This window comes from Poecile atricapillus, chromosome 18 (assembly GCF_030490865.1).
Source record: "Poecile atricapillus isolate bPoeAtr1 chromosome 18, bPoeAtr1.hap1, whole genome shotgun sequence".
NCBI classification, from domain to species: domain Eukaryota; kingdom Metazoa; phylum Chordata; class Aves; order Passeriformes; family Paridae; genus Poecile; species Poecile atricapillus.
In genome coordinates, this window is record NC_081266.1 from 5,283,883 (window position 1) to 5,302,683 (window position 18,801).

General features: G+C 47.7%; 1 protein-coding gene across 2 annotated transcripts in view; it reads right to left on the reverse strand.

Moving 5' to 3' along the window:
• Positions 1–18,801, reverse strand: part of LOC131586140 (chromatin remodeling regulator CECR2) — a 99,110-nt gene that overhangs the window by 24,142 nt on the left and 56,167 nt on the right. Inside the window, exons 3-8 of one of the 2 annotated variants that reach the window (XM_058852947.1) lie at positions 5,494–5,677; positions 4,665–4,804; positions 4,113–4,217; positions 3,456–3,505; positions 1,024–1,193; positions 214–291 (exon numbers count right to left, since the gene is read on the reverse strand). In XM_058852947.1, coding sequence (XP_058708930.1) covers positions 214–291; positions 1,024–1,193; positions 3,456–3,505; positions 4,113–4,217; positions 4,665–4,804; positions 5,494–5,677 — 727 coding nt within the window. The remainder of the gene's footprint in view (positions 1–213; positions 292–1,023; positions 1,194–3,455; positions 3,506–4,112; positions 4,218–4,664; positions 4,805–5,493; positions 5,678–18,801) is intronic. The other variant, XM_058852948.1, reaches the window with a different exon arrangement.

An 18,801-nucleotide genomic window follows, 5' to 3' on the forward strand; every position in this document is an offset into this window, starting at 1 on the left:
TCTGCGATCCAGAGGGCAGCACCTCCCTGCTCGCCATAGAAACCCCGGGTGTCAGCCTGCCTTTGACAGGCATTACCACCCATCTCTCTTTCAGCACAGGCACTTTTAAGCGACTCCTTCCCACTGAATAGCGATGCTGCGGTTTATTTCTTCCCCCAGGAGGCATCTGCTCTCGCCTCCCTCCGTCGTCCTCCCCCTCGCACCCCCCCTCACCTCCTGCTTGATTGGTTTGATGGGCTGATGGTCAGACATCCACCTGGGAGAAAACTCTGTCCGCTGCAGACGCTTCTCCTGAAACAGGGTTGAGAATTGAGGGAAGGAAAAAGAGAGTGGAGGAAATTAGGGCACATCGGTGACACTGGCAGGAGAAACTGAGGGCTAGAAGTGACCATGAAATCCCTATTAGCTTTACAAGGGTAGCAAACAAGCAAACTGAACTCAATCCAAGAACATCACGCTGACTGCAGAGCCTGTTTTACAAAGCCATTGAGCCGAAGGATCCCTTTCCAGATCTGTCCCACCTGAGAACATTCAGCTGATGGACAACACCCTTCAGAGTTTTGGGGCTCTGACGTACCAGCTCAAAGCAGACTTAGCCAGGACAGCTAAGCAGTCAGTGCCCCTTCTCAGCAGAGAAACCAGCAGCAAAAGTGGAATCACAGGCAGCTTGCATAGAAAATCCAGGCTGTAAATCGCAGCAGTTCAAAAGCACAGAGATCCCCTGCTAGCAGCAAAGGGCCAGAGAACACGGCTGAAGACAGGAACCCCTTCAGCCATCCTACCTACGCTGCCGTGCAGTCGCCAACCAGATCCTCCAGCACCGATTCCAGCACTGCCACAGCGTGGGGGAGAGTCCTCCCCCCATCCACAAGCTCAACAGCCCCCACATTCCTGCAGGCTGTAGGTGCAGGGAGCAGAACGGGGTGACAGGCTGCTTTTGGATTGAGCTCTCCTTCACTCAGCAAGCATCCATGCTCCTGGAAGCGGTCAGAGAGAGGTAAACAGGATGTCGTGTCTCCTCACCTTCTGTGCAATCATGTTGCAGATCTCCGGCAGGAAGTCTTCACTCAAGAGTTTGTAGAGCTGCCTCTCTCTAAGGGAAGTCCTCTCTCTGAAGCTCTCTGTGACCTGCCTCCACTCCTCTTCCGTCTGGCACAGCAACCACCATGTCCCACGGCCAGGCCCTTGGGACCCTTCAAAAACATGAGAGGATGTTATCTCCACAGCAGTTATGACTAACAGCTCCTCTTGATCCCTTCTCCTCTCTCCTCAGGGCTCAGGAAGAGCAAAAGACACTGGCAATGGCCACTGCTACGGAAAACATTCCATTTGCTATAGACCCAAAGCTCTCTTCATGCACCACAACCTCTGAGAGTGAAGTACACAGGTGAAGAAATAAGGGTGGCACATGGCAACACACGGCTAGTGTGACATCCCTGTAGCAAGCCCACATTCCACTGATTGCAGACTGGAGAAAAGAATTTAATTTGGTTTTTTGTAATGGCTGCTCTCAGCCAGAGCAGGACGTAGGGAACTGCAAATGTTCTGATTTAATCTGGCAGTAGAATAAAGCCATCAAAAAATAATGTAATTTGAAATAAGAGGGTTTTTTTTTTTCCTTGGGTTGGTTTTTTTTTTTTTTAATCACTGCAAACCATTTCTGCAGTGAAAAAAAATCCTCTTGCTCCCTGCAAATGAAACATTTTGTTTGCAGGCACTTGAAAGAGTAGAAGAGGAAGCGCGGGACAGGGTTCATCAGGCTGCCAGATGAGGGGGAAGTTCCAAAAGTTCACATCCCATCCTTGCTCGATCCAGAGAGGGATTGAAGCAGATCACCCACTGCTCTGAAGCATGTCCCAACCACCAAGACACTTTGAGAGCTGTTCCACCTTGTGTGAAACATTTGAATATTAATTGTGAAGGAAGGGCTCTCTTGCATTGTGGTTGGAACACCCACCTGGAGATGGGGAATGTGGTTCCTGCTCCACAAATGTTTACACAGAGCAGGGAAGCCTCATGGCTTGCAACTTGTATGCTTTTTCCTCAGGATGCTCTCTAAGCAGAAAAAGGTTGTGGTCTTTTTGGGTATTTTTTTTGGAGTGGGGAAAGTCTTGGATCAAACACCTTCAGGCTGAGGGATTCTCAGCTCCTTCTAGACTTTTCTAGGGCTAATCACTGGCTCCCAGAAAGCAAGCAATGGTCATCAGAACCACTGGCAGATGTCATACACCTTCTCACCACATTTTCAAGCAAACTAACAAATGAAAAATACAAAGAAGTAAACCTGAACCTGACTCTGGGCCCTTTGTGGAGCTGAGCTGCGAGAGGCTCCATCATGCAAGCTGTCAGGTTATCCTAGGAAGACTGGAAAGCTGCAGGCTCCCTCCAGCCCCTGCCCTCTGTCAGGTGCCTGGTGTGCAGTGGCACAGTTTCAGCTCTGTGAATGCACTGGGGACTGGTAATTGAGACAGCAAAAGTCCAGCCATGTGCTGGTTCTCCTGCTCCGGCTACACAAAGCCATCCCTCGCCCACCTGCAGCAGGGAGAGCTTACCTGCATCCCCAAACCCTGCATCCTTGGTTCTCATTCCCTTGCCAGCTGCTTACAGACAACTCATTTCAATAGCAAACAGGACTAAGGCACTGCTTTGTGCCAGCAGATTACTCTGCAGCTGAAGTGACACAATTTGCTGGAAGACAATGATCTGATAAAACCCCCGGCGCTTCACGCGCATCGCTCCGGCTCTGCCGCCAGGCTCCGGAGCAGCCGGAGTAGCCGCCAGGAAATCTGAAGACAAAGGGCAAAGGGAAGGAGGCATGGGAAAGACAATGCCACCCTTGCCTTTTATTGTGAGGCAACAGGCAGGCTGAGTCCCTGGGTTTTGTGGAAGCCAGTGGATACACATGTATGACAAATGAGTCCCAGCTCCCTTGAACTCGCTTTCACATCATCTTGCTAACTCGCTTTTTGCCTCGTTAACCCTTAGCTGGGTACCCCCAAGACATCGTTTGCCACTCTCAGCCACCCAATGGCCACGAGGAAGGAAAAGTGAGAGGATAAGAAAGGTTCTTCCTTCCCTATCTTGGCATCATTGACTCCACTCTCTTCCCCATCTGAAAAAACACACCTGCTAACAAGAGGGCTGTTTTTACCTCACCCCTGGAAGACTGAGGACCATTCACAGCCTGCTTTTTTTAGGTGAGCTCTTGAATTCTAGTGAATTTTCTTCATCCCAAACTCAGCCATGATAAAATAGGAAGCCTGCAGGTGCCCAGGCCCCCAGCTGCCAGGCTGTCTGTAACACAAACCCCTCCTTCCAAGCTTGGCCCCAACCACCAGCAGAAAGACTCTCCTGAGAAAGGCTGGGTTGTCTCTCAGGCATCTCTCTGGGTTTTGATAATTTAAGAGCCTTATTAGCTGGTGGTATCAAACCCTGATACTGCAAAATCTCTTTACCATTTCTTATCTGAGTCTCGTGGATAAGCAAGTTTTCTTCTGCCTTCTCCCTACCAAAAAAGAGAAGGAGTGATACAATAAGTATATTACTTCACATCACTGAAATGCAGCTGTTTCTGAGGAGAAGAATAGGGAACACAACAATTATTCACTGCAGAGCAAAACCATGAAAAAAAACCACTGCAGAGCACACGTTTGATATCTATTTTCAAATATATATTTATCATAGCTCCATAAAGTTTTTGTAAGTGAAGGGTGCAGGATGAAGTTTGGCAAGTACAGCATCTCAGTTCTTATGGGAAGCATCCCAAAATCTATATGGACTCAAGTGGCCAGGATTTCTGGCTTCAAGCCACACAATGAAAGTATTCTTTATCAGGAGCAAATTCCCTAGCACTGCACGGTGGAACTGCATTTGAAGTCAGGTGGTTAGAAGAGCGATGCCCACTGTTTCACCAAACTTCCAGCTCAGTCAGAATTTGCTTTGGAGAGCGATCAAAGCATCCACCAAGTCTGAGCTTGCTTCACTTCTGAGTTACACTGAAATTATGGCTTCATGGTATATTCATATTTATTGGGGGAACCCCAGAAATACACTGTACTTCCCTCTGGGAATGTATGTATTTTACCTCTGTTGTAGGAAGAACCCTTCCATACCTCAGCAAATTTTCCTCCAGTAGTTTTTTCCGCTTTGGAGGTCGCCCTCGTCTCTTGCCTGTTTTCCCAGGAACGTTTGGGGTGTTCGTCTGCCCCCCACATCCCCTGAAAAACGGCAAAACCACCATGAAATATCCCCCAAGCAAGGGAACCGAGGCTGGCAGGATGGGAGAAGGGCACGGAAATCGCAACAGCTGCTAGGAGCCCAAGCAAAGGAGGGATTAAATCCCAGCAGCAACGGGACGGGGAGGGGAGAGGAGGGATTCCCGCTGGCTGGGAGCCTGATCTGGGAGCCGCCGGCACGGCACGGCACGGCGAGCGGGGCAGACAGGCGGGAATGCGCTGGGGCAGGCGGCATCGCTGCCACAGCAGGCTCTGCCGGTGCCACAAAGGCTGCGGGTGACACAATGCGCAGCTCCCAGCCTGCTTGGCAACTCCGTCCCGCCCGCGCTGCCCCTCTCCAGGCCCCGCTCCCCCCGGCACAACAGCAGTCAGGCGGAGCCCCCGAGCCCCTGCACCCAGACACGGGAGGGGGGTGCTGAGTGCTGTTACCTGTCTGGAGCCAGCTCTCCGTTGGGTTTGCCCTGCACCGGCTCCTCCTTGTACATCCGCGTGCCGTAGAAGTACCAGTACAGGGCGCCGCTGCTGTCCTCGCCCAGCGGCTCCACGCGGAGGCTGTCGGCGTCCAAGCCCTGCGCCCACCGGGAGCCCCCCGCCAGACGGTGACAAGTTGAAAAGCGGCCACATTGTCACACAAAACATGATGACACCCCTCTGTAGTAAACACCTCCCTCCCTCCCTCCTTCCCTCCCACCACGCCACAGCAGCAGTACAGCTGCTCCTCCAGGCCGAGCTGGGAAAATGTTACTCCAGGGGGAAGGCGAGGTTTGCTCTCTGGCCGGGGAGGGATTTAGATTGGCATCTCTAATTTGAATGGCCTCTCTCGTTTTAACATTTCATCTCTGGTGCTCCTGACAGGGAAGGTCTAATTAGTGCTGGCGACAGTCACGCACAGCCCTGAGAAGCTCCCTCCTCCCCCCCGCTACCCTCCCCCAGCTCCCCCAGTATACTTCATCCCCATCCTTTCATCTCACAGCATCCCTCAGCAAGGCAGCAGTCTCAGCTCTCACAGCCCTGCCATTACCACTAAAGCATCTCCAAATTCACTCTTTTCAGAAGGAGTAGCCAGTGAAGCCCATTTCCTTGGCGACCCACATGTTACGAATACACCCACACAGGACAAGGGGCCATGTCCTGAGCAGGCCAGTGCAAGGCAGAGGAGGGCAAAGGGAACTGTGACCCATTCTCATCCCAGGAATATTCTGATCTGGCCCAGCTGGTGTGGCCACACAGCCTCCCTGATCCCTGCTGCCCAAAGCACCTTGAGGAGGTCGAAGACATCGTCAGCATCGAGGCGGTAATCACAGAGGCGGTGCAGGATCTCCACGCGCGTGCGCAGGGGCAGCTCCTGGAAGGTGCACTCCCGCAGGGGGTTGGGTTTCCCTTCCTCCAGCTCCCAGCGGTAGTTGATGATGTCCTCCAGGTAGCTGTGAAACGTCTGGGATCTAACCATGGAAGAAAAGGTTGCACACGTTTACTGTGGTTTGCTGTGTCCAGAAACACCTGGTGCACCAAGCAACTGCAACAAACACAACGCAGAGACAGAGAACACCTGAAGGAAAACTTGCTCAGCTATGGTTTGGTGCAGCTCCATCACTCACATTCCCAAAACACAGCAATCTCATTGCAACACCACAGGATGTCATGTTATACACAGACAGCTTTTTATACACAGATTGTTAATTCTTTCTAAGCAGAATGAGCTGAACGTGGCAGCAACTCATCCCCTTTCTATCCCAATGGGCAGTGCCTTGTGCCAGCACCAACAGCCACTCTTTACCAAAATGAGAGGCAACAAAATTTATGAGTCTGGTCCCCTTCCAACTCTTCCCATTTGATGTGGAGACCGTTTTCTCCAGATTTCCCTTCGCCCCTCACATCTTTCATTGCCAAGCCCTGCTCCTCTCTACTTGTGAAGTTTTCCATGCCCTGGTTCAGTGGCTTGAGACTTCGCATAGCTGATCACTTCCTCCCCACTTTGCTGCTGTTTCCTGTCATGGTCCCTGGTCTCTCCCTCCATTCCCAAAGGTGCTGCCACTTTCTGCCTGTCCCTCCACTGCTGGCTCTGGCAGGACATCAGCACAGCCCACGTCACACACGTGGCTTGGACGCTGCCACACAACAAGGCTCATCCCCAGCAGGAGTGCACCTCCCAAAAAGGAGTCAGTGCAGAGGACTCCCCCCTCTGTACTCCTCCCAGATGACCAAGCTGAACACTCAAGCTCTTCATAAACATTACTGTTAAAATGATCTTTTTCATTTTCTAGCTGGGTCATGTTAAGTCCTACTTTTGCTGCCAGCAGTTCATCATAAAACCCAAGGAAGCAGATATTTCTTACCCTCATCCAGCACTGAATGTCCCCATCTGACACATATAAGACCACTGATGGAGCTTAAGGCTAAAAGAACTCCTGTCTACATTTCAATAAGACTTAAGCCTTTATTATGAATGCTCAAAATGTCAGGGGAAGGAATGAAAAGGAGCCATGTCCCTAAACATAAAACTTTCTGAAGATCTGCCCATATGACTTTGAGTCCTGAGAGTTGCCAGGCTTGCTCAGCCTGCTCGAGCTGTGTACCCTGAGCACAGCAAAAGGGGACCCCCCCATGCCCCAGCCATTCTTGCACACACGGGAAGTCCATATGCCAGCAAGAACACCACTGGGTACACATTCCCACCAGCTCTCAAAAAGGCAGCTCCACTTGATAGGTTTTTGGCACAAGCAGATTACTCTATATGATTAATGGAATGGTGCCAGCACTACAGAATTGCATTTCCCTGAGAAATTGCTAACTTCTACAAAAGCCATTATATTTTAACAAAGAGGTGGAGGAGTGTGATCCAGCTGAAGAAAGATCATTAAAAGTCAACAAGAAGTTAGCTATTAGACAGGGGTCTTCACACACTGGGTAAAGACCGGACTTCTTTGCAAGGACCATGACTGGACTGTGAGAATGAAGGAACAGATGCCTCAAGCCATGTCCACCTGGCAGCATTTCCCTTCCTCCTTGAGTAGAGAGAAGTGCAGATCACCCTGCAGATCGCTCCTCACCAGCCTGCTTCTTTCTGACGTCAAATGCAAGCTGACCTCAGAGGAGAGCTATCTCCTCTCACTGCACCACTTACCAGCCCTCTGCTTGTATTTAACAACAGATGCTTGAGTGTACCTGGACCTAAGTGCCCTCTGCAGCCTGGAGTTTGCTCCATCTGCATGACACATCAGAGTTCCCAAGTACTGTTGTTTCACTAATATCAGCAATCAGACAAATTCCACCTGAAACAGCCCCCTAAACGCTGACAAAGTTCAGTCAGAAAGGGAGGACTGGCTGACATTTTATGAAATGCCTCAGAACTGCCTCAAGTGGTAATTTTAGGGTGGAAACTACAGCAAACATCCTTCTTTAAAGAGAGATATTCAGTACATCTATGAAAAGGGAAGGGAAAGGGAAAGGAAAAGGGAAAAGGGAAAAGGGAAAAGGGAAAAGGGAAAAGGGAAAAGGGAAAAGGGAAAAGGGAAAAGGGAAAAGGGAAAAGGGAAAAGGGAAAAGGGAAAAGGGAAAAGGGAAAAGGGAAAAGGGAAAAGGGAAAAGGGAAAAGGGAAAAGGGAAAAGGGAAAAGGGAAAAGGGAAAAGGGAAAAGGTTTGATTGTCTTCCAGAACAGAAATAGTGATGAGAACATCTTCTCCTGAAATCAGTAAAGCATCACTTGTATTTGGATGCTTAACCCAGAAGCAGAAGGTAAATGACTGTAAGCTCTCAGAGAGGATTTTTCAGCCCCCCAAGTTCAGTTCTTCAACTCTGCCAGAGCTCAAGGCAGAAAATTATTTCATCAAATCTGATACAGAGTTTCTGGCTATTTCCAATAAAATGGACTGAAAGTGCAGTTTCCATAGGATCCTGAATAACTAGTGGATGAAAAGGATTGCCAGGAAGAAACCACAAAAGTAAAAGGGTTTTATCTACTCCTATTTTTTTTTTTCCTACCTAAAAAAAAAAGCAGGAAGGCATGGACCAGACAGATGCTTTTACCACTTGCATGAGTTCACTTATCTTCCTCTATCATTTTGGCTGCTCTCAAAGAAAACTGATCCAGGAAGCCATTTAATTCCAGAAGATCATTTGAAATCTTTGCCTATCTAACTCTCCTTGCCCCTAGGGATTGGCTCTGTTGATTTAACCAATTTGGTCTTAGTTTGACTTTCACATAAGTGGCTAACACTAGAAATTTCCGCCATCCACCCGGTGTTCAGTGCAGTACAAGCTCTGTTCTTAAGAGTACTTTTGAGTTCCTACCCCCATCAATTTTCAAAGACAGCTACTGTGCATTTGTCGCTTTGAATAAGGATAGAAATGAGAACCAGAGATGGGAAACAGATGTCTCAAGGCATTCCCAATCACTCTCAATCTTACCCAATTTATATTTTCCCTCTAAATGGGAACTGACCTCTTTTCTCCAGACAAATGTAATGTGCTCATCTTCACCCTGGGCTACCACACCTAAGAGTTTGTTTCACTTATCCCATCTCTTATGTTTCCCTTTGAAAAAGTTTCTGAAACAGCTCTCTTGGTTTGGAGAAGAAAATCTACAGGGAGGACAGCAATCCATAAGAACCCTGCCCTTGGGGTTCTTCCCTGTGCAGATCAGGAATAACTTGGAACTTTAGAATTACCTGTAAAATTCAAACCCAAGAATCAGAGAGACTGGATCCAAGAACGGAATTACCTGGAAACAGTCTGTTAAAAATACCTTTCTTTCAAGCTCAGTAATAGGACAGAATACACTTGAAAGTCCTACAAAGTCTCTGCTGCAGCTGAGAACCTCCAAAACCTCTTTTGTAAGTGGGAAGAAGGCAGGAAGGAAATCACTGAGCTGAGGAGACAGATGTATCTCTTCTCCAGAGGTTCTCGGCATCACTGAGACGTGTAAAAGCACTCAGCAAGGGGAGGCAGTGTTAGTTCAGTCATGTCCTTTTCTCTACAAACTGGAGGTTGAACTCTACAACCCAGGGAGGCTGAGCTGGTACATGGGCACATTCTGTCTCAGGGCATGTATCCAAAGGAAAACCAACCCTCTTCCAAAAGTAAATTGGGAGTCTTAGAAAGAATTGACAAGAAAAGTGTGAGAGCACGGGCCGTGACTCTCACCACATCTCAACCACTTCCTGAAGCATCGCATGGGCATCTTCCACACAGCTCACTAACCAAGGAAAAGCACCACAGAAACCAGCTATAACATTAGAAAAGGTACTAAAACTTCTAAAACTTCTCCCATGCCAACTTGACTAGCACCATTAATATTTCATAAAGCTGAGATAAACTTTCCCTCACTTGTCAGAACATCCCTTGCTTTGCAGTTGCCCCCTGATGTGCAAAGCAATTTGGATAGCTGTAGTGGGGCACTGGTGGAATGGAACATTCATATCTATGTGGTACACCCCACATGGGTGCAGATGATTTTTCAAGAGCCCAGTGCAATTCTTACTCTTATCCCTGGTTACACTCTGAAGCTGAAGGGTTGTTGTCAGAGGTCCCTATCTTTTTTTGCAAAGATTAGAAAGGAGGTCAAAGCTGAATTGCAACTGTGGTCGAAAGTTTTAATGGTATGTTGCATATACAAAGGGAAATCTGGGGCACAGGGAAGGACACGACCTAGCACATCTGTGTCAAAGGGGAGGAACAGCCTCAGACAATCCACCAGAGCACCACTGAGGCTGCAGCTCAAGTTGCCTGTGATCTTTAGTAGCAGCTGCAAAAAAATCAGGGCATAAAGAAGATGGAGCAAGTTGAGGGAGGGGCTCCTCTCCACCATGGGTCTCAGCGCCCAGAACAGCCAGAGAAATGATCCACCCCTGACAGCTCAGCGCCGCAGCCCGGCCATCTGCTGCCCGGCTGCCTCCCAAAGAGGGAGCTTTCTCAAAGAGGGGAGCTGAGGACTCCTCCTCCTCCTCCCCCCTCTCCTGGTGATCCCAGTGTTTTCCCCTGCTCAAAGGAGAGGCACCCTTCCCACCACCCAGGCTTTTACCGCGTGGGGTCACGCTCTGCTGTCAGAAAAAAGCAGCTTGGCCACCGCGCTCCTCACCGTGCCCGGCTTCCTAGAGGGGCTCCTCTGGAGACCTCAGGAGGAGAGAGAGGGTGAGGATTTCACAGAGCTGACAGGATACATGGAAAAATTTGGTTGGAGCTTCTGGTGTGCATGCTTGGCAGGGAACAGCTGCACCTAGAGACCCCAGCCCCACAGGGACCTTGCAGGAGCAAACTCAATGTGAAATTCCTTCTGAGCAAACTGAGGCTGGAATTATGTGTACAGACACACACACTTATATTTTTTTTATCCTCATGCCCAAAGGAAGCGGAGTCACTTGTGCTTTTTAGTTTTAAAGACTCCAAAGTAAATCAAATCTTGGCTGGAAAACCGTAAACAAAATCAAGCCAAACAAACAAAAGCTAAACCAAACACTGATTCAGTAAGAGAGTCCCCGTGTCAATCTGCGCTTCCTGCAGGCAGCATGCCATGGCCCAAGTGTGGAATTACTGTCACAGCACATTGCTCTATCTGGTCTACTGCTGCCAATTTTTTTTACAAGCCCTCCCCGCCCCCACATCTCTAAAAAAACAAAACTCTAAAACCCACCCCTCACAAAATCTCTGGTCCTATGCGAGCAAATATTGGATTAAAGGAAACATCAGGGTAAGGAGTTGAAATATGGGAGACAAAAAATTTACCAATGATGTTTGGATGCTGCTGGCACACACAAATAAGCCTTCTGAAAGTTTAGATGCCATGTAATTGCCTGGACCCACTAGCTAGAATATCTATCATGTTGACAGTGTTTTAAGTCTCTTGTTTCATCTAATTTACAAAATGCAATGGAAGAGTAAATACTGGCATGCTCTTGAGCTAAAACTGCTGGAAAAAGGCAAGTCTGACCTGCATCTAATCCCAGACAGTATATTGTTCTTGAGATTACCACCAAGAACCCTGACACAACCAGAGGATGACAGAGAGCAGGAACAACAGCCCTCTTCCAACTCCTGTCCAAGAGCTGTATGTGGAAGGAACATAGAAAAGAAGACTGGGAGAGCTCAGCCTTTCTACCAAAGACCATTTAAACATAAATGTAATTATTTTTGAAGTTCCTATTACAGAGTTAGCCAGCAAGGGAAATAATAGAGGTGATACTTCTGTCTGGTAAAGGCTTTAAAAGCTGAAAAAGACTCAGATACATTCAGTCACCCAGCACAAGTGTCACTTTTAGGAGGTTCTCAGTACTAAATGAAAAGAGACTTCTTGGGCACCTAATTCACAGCACACAAGAGAACTGGCTTTGCCTCCATGATCTCTCTAGTTAAAAGAAACAACAACAAAAATCAAGGGCTTATCAGAACAGACGTTTTATAGTGGAATTAATTTTATGGACTGAAGATATTTCACCTTATGGGCTGGCACCTTTTAAGTTCTGAATTGGCAAAAAGGCACCAGCTTGGTGTTGGGAGTCACTCAGGTGTTAATGAGAGCATTAACTGACAGATGGCATTCAAGATATTTCTCGCCTCTCCAATGAAGACAGCTTCTTTGCTACAGCAGAGATCAGGAAAGCTTAATTCTTAACAAGCATACAATGCTTTGGCACAAAGGCAAGCCCTCTGGAAGGTAATGGGAAGGATTCAGGGTTTGCTGGGATGACCTCAGTCAAACATCATTAAGAGGGTCAGGAGAAGCAAAGCCTATTTCAGAAGAAAAAAAATAATGTAAGGGCCCCCATGATCAATCTATCGTGGCTTGTCAGAAAGAGAAAGCTTAGGCTGACCTTAGAAGCAATATGAGTTACTACTACCAGCCTGACCTTGAGCTCTCATGTAACAATGGAGACCTTTTTTTTACTGTATTAATGAGCTTTCTTATCTGAGGTGGGGGAGGAAGCTTTATGGACCAGCTTGTACTTCACCTTCAATTTCCCCTACTGAGAAAGTAAGCCAAGTATGATACAGGGGGAAAGGGATACTACTCCATCCTTGGAGAGGAATCCTTCCAAGGCCTGTGTGTGCAGCTGGCACAGAAGGTTTGCAAGCCAACAGGGAGCACATCTTGCTCAGACCATGGGCCAGATTGTCATCAGGGTGACCAGACTGCCCAAGGACAACCCTGAAGGGTCTCTCCACAGAACGCTTCCCTGCAGCACAGTAAAATGACCAAGCTGAAGATGTAGGAAACCCATGTGGCTTTAACAGCCACATTTAGCAGTGCCACTGATGGAGACAGACTTCAAAAATCCCAGCCAAGGACAGTCTGGAGGGAGCAGTAACTCCACACCACTTGTGTGGAGTTACCACTTGTGACAGGCTTCAGCAAGGTCCAAACCCACCAGAGCTCTTGAGATGAAGGAAACAAACACTCAGACACATCCTGCTCTTCAGTGCCTGTCTTGAATCATGCCTGGAGATACCAGTGGCTGTGAACAAGAGGAGTCCAGCTGACATTAAAGAACCCTGAATGAGATCACAAAGTAGGGAAGAAAAAAATTCAAATTACATTGATCAGACATCCAGAGTGAAGTTTCTCCTCCTAGGGTTGTAAAGACAACAGGGATTGCTGAAGCACAACACCATCACAAGGCATGTAGAGGTCTGCCTTTTGTCCTCCACAGCAAGCTAGAACTTGTTTTTTGAATGCAGACATTGCCCAACCCTCAGTAATTCTGTGGCTTACCTGTGTGGCCATCAGGTAAGGGAAGAGAAAGACATCTGAAGAGTCAAGCAGGTGGATGGCAGTGGGGTCTACACACAAGGACATTTGTCTTCACCATTGCTGAACATGGGAACACAACCTTTCTACCTGAGAACCATTGTTTTGTTTCAAAACAGAAGGACAAAAGATTACCTAGTTAGCAAATGTTAAGTAGCAGCATCTCTTTCCTAAAACAGTCTGGCCTAATTCCTGGATTTGGAAGTCTGAAATGTGAGCAAGTGGAGGCTTCCCCACCCATGAAAGATACACCTGTGTCTTCCACAAAAGTAAAGGACAGCAGAGAAACTTCAGCACCTTAGCAATTCCTGTTCCCTGCTCCTCATCTGTCTATCCCATAACTGACTTCGTAACTCAAATGTAGCGGAGACCATGGTGAGAATATGCTGAAGAGATGCTTAGAGAAGACATCAGGGTTCTGGACCTTTCCTCCAACATGGTAACACTAAGCTAGGACAGGAGGTTCACCAGCAGAACAGTGGTACAAGCCTGCTAAAGAAATCTAATTTACATGGTTGGATCTAATTCACATGGTTGGATTTACATGGTGCACTTCCCACCTGAACTCCGAAAGCATTCGTCTTTAGGAGAGGGAAAAAATCATCTATGAAAACCCATGGCTGTCAGCAGCTCTGAGAACACTCCTCGTCTTCCTCCATCCTCCCCTGAGCGATCTTCCATGCAATCAAACCTGGGGAAGCTGGAAGGGGAGCTGGCAGACATGCTGCATCCCACAGAGAAGCAGAATAGGAACAGCTCTGGAGCGAGGCAGTGTCTCTGGGGAGGCAGGGAGAATGGAGAGCTGATGTGGGCTGTCTGCTCTAATAAGGGATCACACCACAGGAGCATGTGTTGGCTTGACAGAAGCAAGTGCAGCCACTTAACCTGGCTATGACAGCTGAAGTGGGAGCGTTGCTTTGCTACCCCCCCAAAAAAGGGGGGTATGAAGCAAGAGAGGGGAAGGCACGAGGTCACCACAGCTGCCCACCCTTCAGGAACATTCCAGGACTGCATTTCTCACCCCAGCCACAGCCTGAGCTACCGTGAAAGTTTCTGGCTTGGGCTCTTTAGCATTACTAGACCATGCTCAGCAAGTCTTAAAGTAGATGGAGATGCCCTTTTACCTCCCCTGAGCTGCCTGCCACCCCTTTTTCCATATCCAGGAGGAACTGAAGCCATCTCACACCCCAGTGTGGCAAAAGGGCACGCTCTGATCTTCCCCAGCTGCCTGTGGCCCACGTTTCTCTGGTGATTTGGCTCTTATCTACCAACAACCCTATGAATGACACAGCTGCTGGGGGTGCCTTGTTTGATATTTTGCTGAGAAAAGGCAGAAAAGCAGCAGAGATATCAGCACAGATACAGCACTGTCCTGCCTTGGTCTCTTCTGGAAAGGCTCTCTCCTTAGGCTGGCAAATGCCAGGGACAGGCAGGAGTGCTGAGATAAGTGTCTATTTGATCTTTTTCCCCTCATTCACCCTGGATTTTTCACTGCTTTATGTTCACAAAACGCCAAGGCAGCTAATCAGTGCTCTGTGACCCCTGTTAATTGGGCTGTGTGAGAGAAAGGCAGCACTGGCAGGAGAAATCACACATACCTGTTACTTTGAACTGTCCTGTCATATCCCTGCTTGCAGGGGCTCCAAGCACCCTTCTGTGAGCCAGGGTTGCTCTGTTTTCATCACCATCCCCAGGATCAGCAGGAGAGACCACAAGTGTTTTGTGCTGTGGCCCTGCCTCTAACACCTCCAAGTACAGGGAGGCAACAGAGACATTGTTGTTTCTCCTTCTGTGTGAGAAGGTGAAAGTAATTTTAGGTGAAGGAAACACAACCTGAAGCTGCTCCTCACTGCCCTTATCTGCCCTGCTGTTTTCTCCCTCTCCCTCCCCAGCAGAACACGAGGAAGGAGTGAGCAGATGCCCAGCATCCATCTCCCCACCCCAAGAGACCAAGCAGCCCACACGGCCAAGTGAGCCAGGGAAAGAAAGAGATTGGTGTGAAGATGTGAAACGTTGGAGGAAAAAGGGATTGGATTTGCCAAGCCTCCAGTTCTTGGAGGATGAAGAAGACACATATTGTTAACCAGATGCATGCTGGGTGCAGGGGCCTGCATATGTTTTTTAGGTAGGAGGAGCAAGGGCTGCTTCTATGTTTTTGTTGCTTGATTAGGGAAAGGAAGAAATAGGAATATGAGTATCAATGAAATCAGAGCAGCCAGAAGCATCCCAAACAACACTTGAAGGTACATGGTACCACAGGAAGAGAAAACCCTGGGGGCAGAGGGGATAAGCAGGAGGATACATACGCCGCCCAGACAGATTCAGGGAATATTAAGGGGACTAAAATAAAATTTATTTGTCTTTCAATGCTAGCTCAACCTCTCCTTCAAACTCAGTGAGTCTCTGCACAATCTCCACTTGTGCTCTCACTATATGGAGGGTTTTGGACAGAGAAGCAGGAACTCCATCCCCCACTACTGATGCTGCAATTTGAGTGAAAACCGATAATGACAAATCAATGAGTTGGATAACTGGATTAAAACAGGGGGAGAAGAATTCTCCTCAAAGATCCTGAAACATCACCATGTTGAGCAAATTGTATTACTATATATATTTGTGAAAACATGAATTAATGTAGCATTAGATGACCAGAAAGGATTATTTACCTCAAATGCATAAAAAGAAGACGACAATTTGAGACAGTTTTAAAAACTGCCTTGTCCCTTAATTTCACCTGCATAAATACAATAAATTAAGAGTGATGATGCTATTTTCCATGGGCATTGTTGTTTTTGACTCAGGGTGACCACGTTCACACCAAACATGTGTTTAAACACACCTGCCCAGCTTTGCTGATGCACTAACCCCACAGTTACAGATACTCTGTACTTCACAGTTTATTCAATTTTACCTTCAGGGTACTACCCTGAAACCATTAGTCAAAGGGTGCAGTAAAAAAATCAGTTGCATTCAATGTGATATACAGCCCATGTGTAGCTTTAAACTCTGAGAGGAAAACAGCTCTGTAATCAGTCACTGACATGCATTTTCAAGCATCATGTTGAAACTTGCACTACAGCTCCAGCATGGAGGAAGGACTGAAAATAGAGACCTCAGTTCCTCGAGTTGTAAAACACCGTGCAGCTGGAAATATACAGGAGCTTCCAGAAAACTCCTGGTGAGATGGTTGGTCAGACATCCTGCCTGAATGGGAAGAAAACTCCAATGTCTGTCAGGAAGTAAAGAGGTTTCTGCCTTTTTGGTGGGGGTTACACTGAACAGGTCAGCAACCAAAGAGGAGACAAGTTGAGTGTCCCCAGGAGGATCAGCTACTCTTTTCCTGCCTTGAGGAATCTGTTGAGCCAAGGGAGCCCAAGAAAGAGGCAACATCAGTTATGAAAGATTCCTCAGCAAGGGAAGCACAGCAGGTACTAGAACAGGGTGGTTCCAGTTCTGGTGCCATCACATTTTAGATCTGAGGTGCAAAGGACCAAGGGAAGAAGTTACCTCACACAACCACCTATGATAGATCAACAACAGAACTGAGAATGCCTCCTACACCTAAAAGGCTTTGCTGTCAAGCTGTGCCTCCACAAGAACACAGAGGGAGATGTCTAAGTGTAGGCCATCTCCTGCTATGTGATGACATTGATCTTGGCCCAGGAAGGCCAGGGAAAATGGCTTTCATTAAGCAATGAATTCCCTGGCATGCTAGTGAATAGGCTGGGAGAGCTGAGGGGAGCTGGAGCCCAACACTTCCCTATCCAACGAGATCTATCACCACAGCTAGACTGGAAATACGAATTTTTCCCTCAGAGCATGTTCAGAACAAGAGACAAGGATCTCCCAAGACCCTAAGCTACAGAGAACTCTGTCATGTTCAAAATCAGAAAGTGAGTGACTAGACCAGCGGCCAAGGCAGAATGGCAGGAGGCAGAAGAGAGGTCCTGAGTCTCAGAGCCAACACCAGGCTGTGTGCTAAAGGCACATCACAAACTCTGGGAAGATAATGGCAAAGAGATGTTCTCATGATAGCTTCTGATGTCGATGGTCCTGGTGCACAAGACAGAGGTGCAGAGTATGACTGAAGGAACAATGCTCTGACCTGTGGAGTACAGTTGGTTCCCTGGTGAAGCTTAAGATCACCAAGGGAAGATTAAGCCATGCTGATGCCAAACTGGATTTTACAGGCACGTCAGCAGGCTGGATGACACCAGCAGACTTAAGGGTATCAGTAAATTGTGCCACTTTTTGGATGTGACACGAAAAGAAAGAACCTGGCTTCTCCACAGGGCAGTACAGTAAATCCATGACAGCAGTTCCTAGGGTCTGTTTTAGAGCTCAAAAAGCAATTCCTGGGCCTGAACCCAAAACCACCTGACCTGGACATTTCTGCAAACAACTTAGCAAAGCAAGATCCATTTCTCCCTAACAGACAGATTGGAAGCCAGATTTTTGTCAGCTTTGTAAAGAAAGTCAAAGGCAGGAGGGTGCCCTGGCAGCATGAAATGCTGAATCTGAAAGGCCCTGGTCAGCAGGCGAACATCCTCCAGTCCCCACAGGGATGGATGTCTCCCAGCACTCCTCAGGAATTCGGAGTGCTGCATTCTTTCCTCTTCCTATTTCTTCCCCAAGGCTTATCAGACACCGAGGAGAGCATGGGAATTAAAAGGACCACACAGCCAGGACAGCATCTGAAGCCTGGGGGCTTCTGCATTGCTTCTGTGTCAAGTACCTTCAGCTTTGAATAACAAAGGGCAATCTCTTGAAGGATCAAACCAGAAAACAAAAAGAACCAGTGTTAGAACCATTAACTAACCCAAGAACTAGTTACAGGTTGTTTGATAGGGGGAAAAAAAAAACAAAAAAAAAAACAGAAAAAAAGAGAGAGATCTGTCTGAGTGCTCAAAAAGGAATGAACAAGTTCCTTTGGGGAAGATGACTGGGGGGGATTTGGGTAACACTGCTGGGGGCTGAGAGGCCTGGCAAGATGCAGGATGCTGGTCACTGCTTTGAGGGGGTTCTGCTGAGGGACACTTTGGTTCCTGCACAGCCAGCACATACTGCTCTGATGTGGAAAAGGGCAGGGATGTGCTGATGGCCACACAGACAAATGAGGCACTGCTGCACCCCCTCGCTGTTGCCACACGTCGCTTCATGTGCACCCTTTCGATTTTTAAAGCATGGATTTTTTTGCCCCTTGTTTAGTGTCCTGTTCTGTGTGACCTCGATGACAAACCACACAGGGTATGCCCCAAAAAGAAGCCACTCTGGATGTGATGAAATGAAGATCAAGCCACACTCCTGTCTCTCTCAGGAGGGATGAACACACTCTTCTAGAGGGTCCTGAATAAAAGAATGTACTTACAGCCCAAATCTCACCTTGTGATTGAACAGCAAGGGCTTTGCTTGTTCTACAATGCCAATTCATTCCTCCCATCAGTGACCTTCACCTGCATCTAGCCAGGCTTCAATATGTACTTGGCAATTTTAATCCACATGCTTCTTTCTTTCTACTGCTGTTATTTGATTCTTTTTGAGGAGAAGCTCCTTGGGAGCTGGAGCTGATTAACTTACAAAAGAGCCAAATACATCTCCTATACTCTGAAGGAGCAAATAGGAATGGGGCTTACCCCGCTCCACATTCAGACTGGAAGAGGATCATTACTTACTATTCATTCCTGGATCCTTGAAGAACAAGTGAAGCCAGCTTAATGCTGCATTGTTCATTCCTAGTGCCCATCAACAGAAAGCATGCTCCCAATTCATTGCCACAAGGCAAGACAACAGTATTGCTGTGCCATAAGCACTTCTGATTGTTTGGG